The 14,282-nt window shown below is 38.2% G+C and overlaps 1 protein-coding gene across 12 annotated transcripts in view; it reads right to left on the bottom strand.

Annotated features, from left to right (window-relative positions):
- Positions 1-3,810, bottom strand: part of CTBP1 (C-terminal binding protein 1) — an 83,354-nt gene extending 79,544 nt beyond the window's left edge. For 5 of the 12 annotated variants that reach the window (XM_075066648.1, XM_075066643.1, XM_032798801.2 and 2 more), the window contains exons 1-2: positions 3,587-3,810; positions 2,290-2,375 (exon numbers count right to left, since the gene is read on the bottom strand). Coding sequence is in view for 5 of the 12 variants with exons in the window: in XM_032798801.2 (XP_032654692.1) it covers positions 2,290-2,347 (58 nt within the window). In the remaining 7 variants the exon portion in view is untranslated. The remainder of the gene's footprint in view (positions 1-2,289; positions 2,376-3,586) is intronic. The other 7 variants (XM_075066646.1, XM_032798804.2, XM_075066647.1 and 4 more) reach the window with 4 other exon arrangements.
- Positions 3,811-14,282: the final 10,472 nt, after the last annotated feature.

Raw genomic sequence — 14,282 nt, 5'->3', positions numbered from 1 at the left:
AAATTGCCAATTATGTTAGCAGGAGACAGTATATATTTATGTTTTGACAATCTGAAAACGGCTGGTTTTATAATGATATGTAAAGAATTTCTGCTACACATTTCTAGTGGGACTACACACAAAAATCAGCTTAAATTGCCATCTCTGTTTTTGAGTTGGTAAGAGAGAGGAGGAATATGAAAATAACCATGAATTTCCTCCTATCCCTCAGTGATGTATGCTCTAGACACCCTCATCTGTACAGTATGAGTTTAGTTAATAGACTGCGTGCGTGAGTGTATAGCAGGGAGATAAGGAGAAAGGGGTCTGTCCTATCATTTTTATCCTAACCTTTCATTCTAGGCCACCTTATATTCAATGTCACTCCATCCCGACTTTCTCATTAAATAAATAATTACAGGGGCCAGGCAGTTAGGCAGTCTTAGATGAAACTTCAATGTTGCTACGGGATTTGAAAGCCTGACACACGCTGTAGCCCAGAGACTAAGAGTATCACCTCATCAATGTTCCCAGCTGGCCCGAGAAGCAAGAGCCCCTAATATTGCTCTTGAATCCAAGTCTCCAATTGTCATCCACCCAGAGTTCCTTAAAGAAATGCGGCTATTACAAATTAATAGTGGGTAAGAAAGACACAATGGAAACTCGCAACTGTAGCCCAAAATATTCAGATGACTTTGAATGAACAGGGAATAGTGGTATTTTATAGAAGAAAGAAAGACCAGTCTTTGTGTGTCTTTTCTTAAATACAACTGAAGTCAATGTCTTATCATACGCTCAGTGGTTATTCAAAATATCTAATTGACAACCTAATATTTCATTCCCTAACAGTCATATAAAACACACATTTTAGGAAAACACTGGAGTTTTCCCAAAGGGTACAATCCTGGCTAATTATCTAATTGCTGTAGATGTCCTTAGTTGACAGAGATGGACTGAAACCACGTTTAAGAATGTTGGAATGCATGATACAGTCTCCATATGATAACACATTATGGTGGCAGCCTAATTCTAATCTCTTTAATGAGATTTAGCTAAATACTGTGACTGTTGTGTTCACATTACAAATAAAACTATAACGCTAAGAAATACAGATTAGTATATTAAAGCATCAGACATTCTGAACAGAGAATAGCGACGATTACTCACAGACCAAACTTGTTTTGTTTCATTTTTTTTAAAAAGGGTAACAGTCAAACTCACATGTGTAAGGACATTTTGAATTTAATTTGTCACATTAACAATAACTCAGGTACCACAGCACATACGGCACGTCACATCTCCAACAGCTCTAACACTCCCTATAAGAAACACATTTGCATGCACACTGGATGTTTGAAAGCTGCAGTTATCCCAATCTACACATCACAAGATTGAATTTAAAAATACACAAAAAGTTTATTTCAAAATAGTAGCTTCAGAAACTGAATTATGCTAGTAAGTGTGACTATATATTTTAGGATTAATTTATCTGCTAATTCATTTATCAAAAAAGAGGTCACCTGAGCTACTTTAAAGAGTCACAGGATTTTATTAAAAGAGGTACAGACAACAGACTCCATACATTGGGCCAAATTATGCTTTTTGTTCCACCAATAGAAATACAATGTAATTCTATTAATTTTATTGGAGTCACTCCAGATTTACACCAGTATAAATTAGAGAAGGTTTTGGCTCCCTGACTATATATATATATATATATATATATATATATACATATATACATATATACACACACACACACACACACACACACAGAGTAGTTAACTGCAAAGAGGTAGCTTCTGTCTGGATGGCCAAAGTAACAAATTATATAATATTTAGATTATATTTAAAAACATCAAAAATAAAGTGGTATAATTTTGTTGCCATAAGGGGGTGGAGGTCAATAAAAAGCAATAGTGTTACAAAGAAGAGTTAGCAGTTAGTGTTACTAATTTTACACAGATACTATGAGGAGGTTTATGTTACAACACAAATATGCCACTAAATTAGACCAAAAATACAGAACAAGCAGGTATATTGTGAAAATATTCTCTCTACCAGTGTAATTTTCTCCATATTCAGCTTATTTTATTCTGCTTTTATTTTTTACTAGGTAAGCTAAGATATTCAGCAGACACATTTAATAAGCTGATCTTTCCATCTAAAGCAGCAATGAGTTATATGACTTGTGTTTATTAGTGTTTTCTGGTTCCCCTTCCACAGGAATATAATAATGAGACTGAAATATTAAAATACATGGGCCTGACTGCTTGCAAAGAGATTAGAATACTAAATAAACATACTTACATTTTCTGAGATCCAGGGAAAGGAATCTCTGTGATGCATTAGAATCACACACATACATCCCAAATACTGTAATTCGTTTTAATTCACTGAAAAAGAAGTACACATTCACTACAGTCCTATTAAGCCCCATTAATTTAAATGAGGCTAAAAGGGTGATTACCTCGTGGCTGTTCCACCAAGGACTAAAAGCAAAACATTCTTCTTAATAAGGGCAAGAGTTGTTAAAATATACACTGACATTCAATTATTGAATTTAAGCCACAACAAGTGAAATTTTTTAAAAAAGTACTACTGGTAATGTCTAAGGCTACATACAGTCCGCTTTGCTATCAAGAGTGCAAAGGCAGCCAGCTGATTTTAAAAATATTAAAAAAACACAATAGACATCTACACAGCAAATGCAGTTATCGTTTTGGCTCTATAGCTTTCTCTTTGGGGATCACTTGCTGTTAGATTCTATTTTTGTTGTTGCTGCTTTAAACAGCACATAACAGTTTTCAGATTAACAGAAAAATTTTAAGCAGGCAATTTGAGGCAAATATTGTACCATCACCCCGTGCATATGATCTGTCTTTACCCTCAACAGCAGCAGCAAGCCATAAATGCATCTGCTAGCATTTTTATTACTTTTTTTTTAAAAAAAAGGAACTCAAAATTGTGAGGAAAGCCTTACCTTACAAATAAATAACCTGTCCTCACACTTAGCAAAGTCATTTCAACATTCAGGCCTTAAACAGTTTTTTTTTTTCTTTTAACAGTAATAAAATGCTTTGAACTTCCTGTTTACTGAAAATTAGCACAGCTTTTTCTACATGGCATTTTACCTGCATTTTACTGCAGTTAAAAGCCAAGCCACTGTTTAATCCCTGAGCGTGGGGGGTGGGGGAAACTAAAATCATGGATACAGATTTAAGGCTATTTTAGTACAGACTTTTGTTTCCTAAGGGTGAAACAGATCAACAGTCAAGTTCGAGTCCCTTAACTAGGCTTCACCGAGTCTGCTGTTTAGATTTTTTTTTTAATCTCTCGATTCCAGCAGTTACTAGGTAAAGCTGCTCGACAGACAATGTCTGGCCATCCGCACCTCTCAATACAAATAACCGTATATTCGCTAACAAGTCTAGATAAAAAAAAAAAAAAAAAAAATCACTCACGCACACAAAGCGAGCAGGCAGCGAAGGAAGGGGGATGGGAAGGGAAGAAGCAGAGCGAGCCTTTATGTCCACACACACATCGATGCCTCTTTAAAGCAATCTCGCCGAGGAAATCTGAACAAAATAGACAGTGAAATCGTTACCTAGAGGCATGCCCTTGTTTAGTAAATGAGAGCTTCCCATGGAGATGGCTGTCCAGTCTCTGTACAAAGAGAACTTCAGTCCAATGTCACACCAAAAAAAAACAAAAACAAAAACCTAAGCATATGGCGGCTACTTCTATTTTCCCCCGAAGTAACACACAGCCACAGCCACAGCCACACACACACACACACACACACACACAGTCCCAGCGCTGCTGTCTCTGAAAGTGGGAGAGGCACAGCAGGCGGAGCTTAGGGCAGACAACACTAATCTCTTGTTTCCAAGCACGGAAGTGCAATCAAAAGGAAAACGGACGGGAGGGAGAAAGCGAAAATAGCTATGTGCTGCGGTCCCTCCGTCAAATTTCAAAACAAAAGCGATTGGGGAACACATTTTCACAGTTGCTTGTTAGCAACAGACGGGAAAACACACACACACGGAACCTGGAATTACTTGTATAGCATAGCAAAACTGAGTTATTTAGCTGTATTTTAGCAACTGAGCTGTTTGCAAAGTTTCACAGCCTAACTATATGATGTGTTTTCTCTTTAGACCCACAGAACAAGTTCTGAATAATGCCTTTTTATATTCTTGCATTTTATTATGCAATTCGGTTGAGGATTTCTCCCCCTCCCCTATACAGGAAGGACGATTTTAAAATAAATAATATCTTATTTTCTAAGGGCCCCACCCTAATGGCAAATAAGAATAAATGTATCTTAGTTTATAGACCCCTTTCAATGGCTCACACTGCAAATAATTTGGGCCCAGTTCTGCCTTCAGTTACCTTGTGGGACGTTGACTGACAGAAATGGGAATGTACCAGTGTGAGGACAGAATTAGGACAAAATGTATCTTATCAGCCAAATCCAAATTCTAAAATGCCCGCTTAATCACTGTGCTTTGCATGTCCCCCTTCTGTGTCTGGTCCACACAGAACATGAGTCTGTTATAGCTGTTATCTGGAGATCCTGGCTCTTCAGCTCAAGCTTTATGAATTTATGTTCATGGTGCTCTGGTGAGATGAGGGGTTACTGTCCCCATTTTACAGATGGGGAAGCGAGTGCTCAGTTTGAGACACCTAGCACCTCATTTTTCAGGGTACTTAGCTTAATATAGCACTTTATATGCTCAAAGTACACCTTCCTCAGAGTGCTCGGCCCTTCTGCAAATCAGACACCAGGGTCTTAAATCAGACAACCAGAAAATGAAGAACACATGATTAGTGACTCCTTGTGAAAAATTTGGTTTAAGTAATTTGAGTGGCATCATATAGGAAATCTGTGGCAAAGGCATGGATAGAATCCCAATTCTCTAAAGCAGCATTCAACTACCTTGATCATGAGACCACCCTTCATTTTTCTGTAGTCCCCTGCCTTCATTCACTACACACCTTCCACAACAAATGAGGCAAGGGTCCAACAGACAGTCTCCTTTCCTACACAATACTGATTCAATCCGTAAGCAGGTGCTTCCGTAGAAATGAATAAGACAGAGGTCCTGTGGGAAAAAAAAATATTATGTGATCCTATAATTAAAAAGACTGTATTATAATGCATACTACATTGGGTGAATTAAGGCTGCACAGGGAATTTATCTGTTAAAATCTAAGATGACTCTACTGATCACGTATGAAGTGCTGACACAAAGGCCAATCCACCTGCCAAATTTCCTGCTACACAGCTTTTCAAATAAAAAGTTTTTGGAATTTTTTAACATCAGCAAAACAGAGAAATATTTTCCCTACTCTTGTTCTCAGAAACAGTTGAACCATTTTGACTGATTTTTCTTCTTTCAAAAATGCCTGAGACAGACATCCAGCATGTAAAATTTCAGCCCAAATAGTTAAAGTTTGCCAGAGTTGTAAGCAACTGAAAACAGAGTGTTATAATGGGAAGTGTCAGAGGACCTTAATAACAACAAGTAGCGCTACCAGCCCCGACTTTAATAATAATGATGATAGAAGTTAGTGGGGGCTGTGGGGCAATGCAGAGGCACAGGGCTTCTGGAAAGAGTCTGGAGAATGCACATTTTGGAAGAGTCAAATGCATTACTCATGAAGAAATAATCTAGCAGAAACTTTAGTAGCTGGAACTTGCAGAATTCCAGTCCTCAGATGAGGAAAAAACCCACACACCTGATGAATTTGACCAGTGCCCTATACATCACATTACATCTGTTACAACATACATGTAATATTTTCTCCAATATTATGGTTCATAAATTAATCTGTTGTATACATTAGGCAAAGTTTTTTCTAATTTTAAAATTATCTTCCCTTGTTAAAGAAAGTTTCAGTATAAAGAACTCCACTAACTGGCAGATACAATGATACACTCAAAATTAAAACTGTCCAAAATATTCATCGTGTCTTCCTTACCACAAATTTGCAATCAGAAGTATTCACAATTAAAATATACCTACTCAAGGAAAATGTTACCAATTAATTACTTTCTTCATGAAAGAAGCTTAGGAGGAGGATGGAAAACTAAAGATTTAGCAAAGATCTACTGCCTGGCTGGGTCAGCTGACTTGCATAATGCAGTACACACTAAACTGTATGTGGAAGGGATCTATGAAGAATACAATTAACTCGCATAATGGCCGTGCACTTGCAGGCCCAATCATTTCCTTGGACGGAGCTGTAACCATGGATCTATCTGATTCATAAATAGCGACCACCTTTTCTGGAGTCCATTCCTTTTTTCTGCCTACAAGTCAGAGTGTAGAGTCTATTATTTTAATCATTTTACAAACTTTAATTACACTATCAATTTAGCTCACATTTCAAAATGCTTAATGTTTCAGCCAAGAACCAATGCTAGAAATGGAAAGATTTTCTTTGAACAGAAATCTCTGACAAATGAAAACTGACCAGGGTATCGCTTTCCAAAAAATAAACCACCAGGTTTGTATCTGCAGTACACAGAGCACTGTAAACAAGCTTGAGAAACCAGTTTCTGGAGTACCGTATTTTTTTCCCCCCCTCTGACAAGTGTGCACACAAAAAACAGGTTGCAGATTTTACGAACTTAAGGTAACAATCTACATTTTAAGGGTATGGAAAGGAAGAGGAAAACCTGTCAGGATTTGATTGGATTAAAATGTAACTTTACTTCTAGCGTTTGTGTGTCTGTATATACACACACACACACACACACACACACACACACACTTGACTTGCAAGTGAGGGTCTGATCCTGCTGCGATTGAAGTCTATTGCCAAGCTTCCATTGGCTTCAATGGAAGCAGGATCAGGCCATTAATTATCCAGGAACGTTCAGCTCCGATCCAGCCTCTGGGTTTCAGTGAGGAAAAGTCATTCATTAAGAGGAAGTGAGTTTGCTGTATTTGTCTCTGCCTGCTGTGTTATTCCATGTCAGTTGAATTAATCAAAGTTACTCTATCTCCTATGTGATTTAATACTTTCCCAGGATGATCATTATGATATCATTACTGCACCTTTAAACCTTAGGCTCCAGGGTGATTTCCTGCCACTGAGAAAGGGATAGACAAGCCCTTTGTGACCACCTTCGATGCTTTGGAATGGTTTCATTGCACTTAGATGCCATGTAATAGGTATATTAGAAGTACCTAACACAAATAGTCAGAAGTACCTATTAGATAGTTGTCATAGTAATTTACTGTATGTTGGAAATAATAACATAGCAAGCCTGATGTCCAGATCATGCTCCTACACGCTCAGGGGGCTGGAAACTTTGTGTGGTTCCTTCCACAGAATTTCCTCTGCATTCTTGTGTCCCCATGGAAAAAAGAGAGGGTCCAGCCTCCAAATGCTTTGGATCTCAAGAAACTGTTGGGAACACAAGTGAAGCACCTAGGCTTCCATAGCAGGCCCTTGCATCTCAGCCCCAACTCCCTGGTAGTTTGGCTCCGCCCAGGCCCTGCCCGGTGGTTCCTGTCTCAGGGCATTCTCCAGTGGGGAGGGGAGCTCTACAAACTTTCCTCCTGCAGCACTGGGGGCTAGTGAGAGCTTGGCAGAAATGGATGATATGCGTTCTCCCAGTGAGCCCAATCCCAACTACCTCCCATTTGTCTATCACTAGGGCACAATCTGGGCCTGCGTTATTCATGTGGGGCTTGAAAAATATATTTCCAGTGGTTAGTTGTTTTATTGACGTTTGTGCATGTTAATAATTGGCAGAATAATGAAAATATTGAAGCAAATATATCAGTTTACAGCTATAAGTTGCAACATGAAGAGAACATATATTATTGTTGCAACACTAAAATTACAGCATGATTAAGTAAGTACTATGCAACAATACAAGCAGGCATTGCCAGACAGGTGTATTTATCTGTTACAGAAGTCTCTGATTGCCAGTATGGGTACGAAGCTAATTTGAGGAATAATTAATAGCACAATCAACATCAGAAGTAGAATTAGAATTCAATAATATTTTTACCAGGGAAACATGAGATACAGATACAGCCAAGACCATTTTCTCAGTGGGGTTGCACAACTGGGCAAATGCTGTTCTAAAGAGGAACTGTTGTTTCAGGGAGGGGAGTGTGGTACAAAATATTATGACAAGGGGAGTGCTCTAAGTGAGGATAAGCTGGCATGAAGAACAGATGGAGTATTCAATAACAGGAGGTTATTAATACTGCAGTTTGGAATTCTCTACGCTACTTTGTGAAGGGACTCATGCACTTGCTCTTTTCTTTTTGTTTGTAGGCAGGCTAACAAATGACACGGATTGTAAGTAATGCTATATTTTTCCCACAGAAAAATGTGTGTTTTTATTGCATGGAGGAAAATTTCATATTTCACAGGAATACACTGAGGACCAGATCCTCTGTTGGTGTAAATCAGCATAATTCCATTGATTTCAATGAAGCGATGCTGATTTAAACCCTTTGAGGATTGGAACCTCAATTTTAAAGACCAGCATCAAATAAAGAATAAATGTACTAGATAAGCATCAGGACATACCTGAAAAGAGAAACAAAGACACCTCACCACCTTTTAAGTTATTAGAGCTTTATTTTATTAATAATCATGTTTTTTTCCTAAGGACTTGTGAGGAGGGGGGGTCAGCTGGAGAAAGAAAAAGGGGAAAAAAGTGGTGTTTTTTTGCAGCTGAAACAAGAAGCCAGTGTTTTCTTTTCTCTTCTCTCTTACACTGGTCTCAGTGATCTGATTGTAGGTTCACTATGAGCAAAACCAAGAGCAGACCAGCTGACTCCAAACCAGGCTCCACCCCTCTTACCTTGCATCTTACCACTGATCCTTCAATCACAGACTATAATCAGCACATGGCCAGTATCTGAGAAATGTCCACAAAATTTAACATTTTCTGTGAAATCTTTGATTATAGAAATAGTATTTTGCAGTAGTGCATTCTGATATGGTAGTCCTATGATATTTATTCAAAGTAGCTCTGTTTAACAACATATTTAACTATATTTCAATACTGAGTGGTGTTGGATTTTCCAGGTCATCAAAATCAGTTTCTTTGCTTCTTAAGAGTCAGCTTTTCTTGCACAATGAGTGCATATGCTGTAGGGGGATAATATATTGTTTAAGAGAAGTATATCTGTTAAGAGCTGTATGTTTCAATTAAGCATGAGACATTCCACAGGAATAGACCTAATCACAAGGGCATGACCTTGGGGTATTCACAAATTAGAATATACAAATGTGCTTTCTCAGAAGGTAGCTGAAGGAGGACGTTTTATGTATTGTATTTTAGCAGTGACCCAACATATTCTGTGATTAATTTTAATATGAAGAATGGGGTTCTACAATGTTTTTAGGTTTTGTGATGGAATTTATTTCAGATATACCTGCCCCATGTTGCACTGACATACTAACTTTCCTTATTCTACTGTATCAGTGCTGGGTATTTCACACAGGCTTCAGTTTGCCTCACTATAAAACTTGAACTGTTCAGATGAATTTTAATGTTTCAGTCATTTTAAGACTTTCACGAAATTTTGAAATCATGAAATTTACAGTTAACATTTAAATTAAATATAATAACTTTTATGGGTAGTAATTCATGACAGTATCATGGGGATCTCTCATATGTACTTCCTCCAGAAACAGAATGCTGTTGGGTAAAGCAGGGCTCAAATGTAGACTTGTAAACAAACTAAACTAACCAAAAGGCTTGAAAACATAATATTAATAGAAATTATGTAATGAGATTTAAAACAATTAGTTCAAGCAATTATTTGTGATTCAAGCATTTCCCTAACAGTATTAATCCCAAAACTGGAAAAACTGTCCTTATGCATAAAATCAGAAAGTAAAACAGGTTATTCATAGACTCTAGGACTGGAAGGGACCTCGAGAGGTCATTGAGTCCAGTCCCCTGCCATCATGGCAGGACCAAATACTGTCTAGACCATCCCTGGTCTTAATAAAAGTACAATTGATTGGTCTATTTTCATTGTTCAAGCTGAGTGAAATGCAAAAAAATTAAGTAACAGTATAAATGGTGAAAGTTAAAAATATAATTTCAATAATCAAAGATATTATACGCAATACAAGTAGGATAGATATTTAAAACTATGATTTTAATATGGCCATGTCTCTAAAAATTACATTTCCTCTGCCCCAAAAAGCCAAAACTCTATTTTCTTGAGATTCCTTGATCTGTAACCCAACCCAATGGAATTTAATGGTTTTCAAGACCTTTCTTACTACACCCATAGGAAATCAGAAGCTGTCCCATGTAGATAATATGTGCTAACTCTAGTGACATCTAAAGAATAGATGACAACTTCCTCTGATGGGGAGAGTTCCAACAGGAGGAAGTTAAGATTTTCTTGTTGACATGAAAGGGGAAGACCACTTGGGGGAGCAATTCTGGAATGGTTCTGGGGATTAATTTGTAAGTGGAAAAATGAAGGTAGAATCAATTACTAAGAAGGCCATTGACTCTTAAAAAGAGGTGCTGGCAATAAGAAAAGTCAATTTAGGGGTCAGATAATATAGAGGGACCTTGGCTAACTGTAGAAAAGGAGGCTCAATGAATTCTCAGAAACAGATTAAAATTCCGTTTGATTAAGATGAAGTTCAGTTGTCTTAATTTAGTATTAGCAAATCATCCAGGTAATGGAAAATATGGATTCATTCCCTTCTCAAAGATGCAATGAGTATGGCCAAGATCAGTAAATACTCTGGGGACTCTTTGGAAATATGAATTGCCAATACAAAAATGGAAAAGCTTATGATGTGCTAGACGAATGAAGAAATAGAGTTATGTTTCCTTTATGCCAATAATCACAAAAGACTGTGATGTGACATTAAGTGCATTACTAGATAAAGGTCTCCAACCTCGATCTTTCCCTCTTCATAAGAGAGTTAAAAACACAGGGTCAGGATGGGATTAAATCATCCACTTTTATTGATTAACATGGAGTAACAGGAATCAATTCACCGGGTAAACTCACCCCAGGGTACGGAGTATATAGCCCCAATCAAGAGGAGTTTGTGAACTATCTATCCCTAAGAAGTCTTGTGTTCTGGTTGAGGAAGAAGAGAAGTTATGGCTGAGAAGGGGAGAAAAAAAACTATAGGGAACTGTGAGTGGATGACATTCATTGCCCATCTGTTCATAGTGGAACAGGTCCAGACCTGAAAGATACAATTGGAGCCTGCCCCATATGACTGAGTCCCTTCTGGACCGGCAAATCTTCTTTGGGACTTGGCATTCTTTGAGGCAGAGGAGAAATAGCATTTTCAGCTGTACCTATGTCCAGAACTGAAGCACCCTATGGAATTTAAAGAGTTAAAGGGATTTGTAGCCTAGTGCTATCCCTGGAAGGCTTGTATCTGTGTGAGGACCAATTTTTATCCCTCTGCTGACAGAGAAACTGGAGCTTGTTCAAATCTCTATGAATTGCAGAGACAGCAGACTGAGGCTGTTGGTGCCAGCGAAGCCCTTAAAGAAACAGGTTTAGCCATTAAAAGGAAAAAAAAGCCTAGGATGGGCCCACAGTCATGTGGGTCTAACCGCCAATCCAGCTGTCCAGTCCAAGATTGAAATCTCATATTAGAAAATTCTGTTATATATAATGAAAGAAAATGATACTTTAAGAAAATGAATTGCCAATACATTTACTTTCATAGAGGAAGATTCTGGCATGCTAGCATTGAACAGTAGTTTACTTCTCAAATATGACATCAGTGGGATTACTCAGGGTAAGTATGGTTGACAGATTCAGTCCCACACTGATCTGTTTTCAATGAGTGATTTCTTTTAAAAATGACAACAGTGTAAAACAGATGTTCTTCATTATGATGTACTCCATATACACAGAAATATCAAGTAAAATTACATAAAGGCACAACGAAAAAATGAACCCATTTGAAGAGACTAAAAATCCAGAAGGTTTGTAATGAGCTATAACAACTCTAGAACCTCTACCTCTGAATTCAGTTCAGGTTGCTAGTGGCTAGGGTGACCAGACAGTGAATGTGAAAAATCGGGACAGGGGAGGGGTAATTGGAACCTATATAAGAAAGACCCCAAAATCAGGACTGTTCCTATAAAATCAGTACATCTGGTCACCCTAGTAGGGGCAGAAAGAGTTGCTATCTAATGGCTCTTCGGGGGTGTCATAAATAGATAGCTAAGGGTTAATGTTTCTTTTACCTGTAAAGGGTTAACAAAGGGAACCAAACACCTGACCAGAGGACCAATCAGGAAACCGGATTTTTCAAAGTGAGGGAGGGAACTTCTGGGTGTGTTTTGTCTTTGTTCTGTCTGTTTGTTTCTCTCGGCTATGAGGGAAGAGTTTTTTTTTTTTCTATCTCCAAGCTTCTTTCTACCCTTCTGTTCCCAAGTTGTGAGTACAAAAGGAAAAGCAATAGGTTTATATTGTATTTTGTATTTACATGTGTGGAGTTGCTGGAATGTTTAAATTGGATATCTTTTTGAATAAGGCTGATTATTCATATTTTCTTTTAAGCAATAGCCCTGTGTTATGTCATCTTGATGCAGTGATCATGTCATGTGTTTTTTCTTTCTTTTTTATATAAAGCTTTCTTTTTAAAACTTGTTGGATTTTCTTTTCCTAGTTAAGGCAAGGGGATAGGAATCTCTGTGCCAGGAGTACTGTCTCTCTCAGGGAAAGACTGGGAGGGGGGAGAAGAAGGAGGGGGGAAGGTAAATCGTCCTCTCTGTTTTGTGTTTCAAGGGATTGAAGCAGGGAAACCTCCTAGTATCCCCAGGGCGGGAAAATCTGGGAGGAAGTAAAGAGCAGGAAGGGAAGTGGGTTATTCCCTTTGTTGGAGGCTCAGGGCATCTGAGTCTTGGGGGTCCCCCAGGGAAAGGTTTGGGGAGACCAGAGAGTTTATCAGGTACTCAGAATCCTGGTTGGTGGCAGCGAGATAAGATCCAAGCTGGTAATTAAGCTTGGAGGTTCATGCTAAGCACCCAGATTTTGGACGCTAAGGTCCAGATTTGGGACAGAGGCTTATTACAGGGGGCCTATGTGAAATGAGTAAGTGGCCTCAAGCAAGTTTCTGTTGTGGTATGTCTACAATTTTGTTGATAGTCTCAGCAGAAGCTGAGGACTCAGGGGACCTGGAGGATGAAATTTTGAAATATGTTAGTGGCGCAACTTAGTTTTTCTTATACTAACTTAGACTCAGGCCTACTTATGTCCACTAATACTCTTAAAGTTACGCGTAACTAAGTTTATATTACCAAGGAGCCAGAAGGTGGTAAAAGTTATAGTAGAGCATGAACAGGGCTGGCTCCAGTGTTTTTGCCACCCCAAGCGGCGGGAGGAGCGTGCTGAATTGCCGAAGAGCCGGACGTGCCTCCTCTTTCCGTTGGCCACCCCAAGCACCTGCTTGCTGCTCTGGAGTATGAAATATATCCAACTGAAACTTCAGTTGACCTTGAGGAGGCAGAATGTAACTCTCCAATATGGAATATATGTTTATCTGATACTAGGGCTAACTACTCTATCCTGGTGAAAAGTACTTGGGATTCTTGCTGATCACATATAACCAAAATCTTGATTTTTCATCTCCTCTAGGAAAACAGCTTCTCCAACAAAACAGTGCTCTTATGACCAACAGCATTTCCAGCAAACACAGTACTAACACTAAGTGGCTGCCAGCTACTGAATCACCGCACCACTTCCTGAAACACCCTGAGTTTTCTTTGGCATTCTCCTTTTGAAGCATTGACTAATCAAGTCCAACCCAAAACTGAAATAATGATTAGATCACAACCTAAATCTGTATGGATGCAGAAAACTGACTCCACAGCTACTGTTATTAACTCAAATATTACAGTAGATATAGCATTTGTATATATTTGACCCCGTGACATCAGTGTGTTTTGGTTATTTAAAATGACAATGAACCCCATCCAGAGATAATTACATAATTATTTCAAGTACTGTATTTAGTGAGCTACAGTAGAAATGAGTACTGAAATCTGATAGCACAGAAGTGCTTTACTAATTCATATCTTTTTTCCTTGCCTCTTTAAAAAAAATATTCATAGATTATTATACACAAGAGCAAACGTAATTTATGATAAATAAGAGAATTCTGAATTGCCCACTCCCCTGGGCCTAAATAAATAAATAGGAAAACCACACGGAAGCAAAAATAATAGCAAAAAGCAGCATATGATAAAAGGTCCAGTCTACAGTTATAACGGATGAGGAGGTTTAATATTTCACAGATATGCATACACA

Source organism: Chelonoidis abingdonii, chromosome 5 (assembly GCF_003597395.2).
Source record: "Chelonoidis abingdonii isolate Lonesome George chromosome 5, CheloAbing_2.0, whole genome shotgun sequence".
Taxonomy (NCBI): Eukaryota; Metazoa; Chordata; order Testudines; family Testudinidae; genus Chelonoidis; species Chelonoidis abingdonii.
Note: the sequence above shows the minus strand (reverse complement) of the source record. Positions and strands in the feature narration are given on the sequence as shown.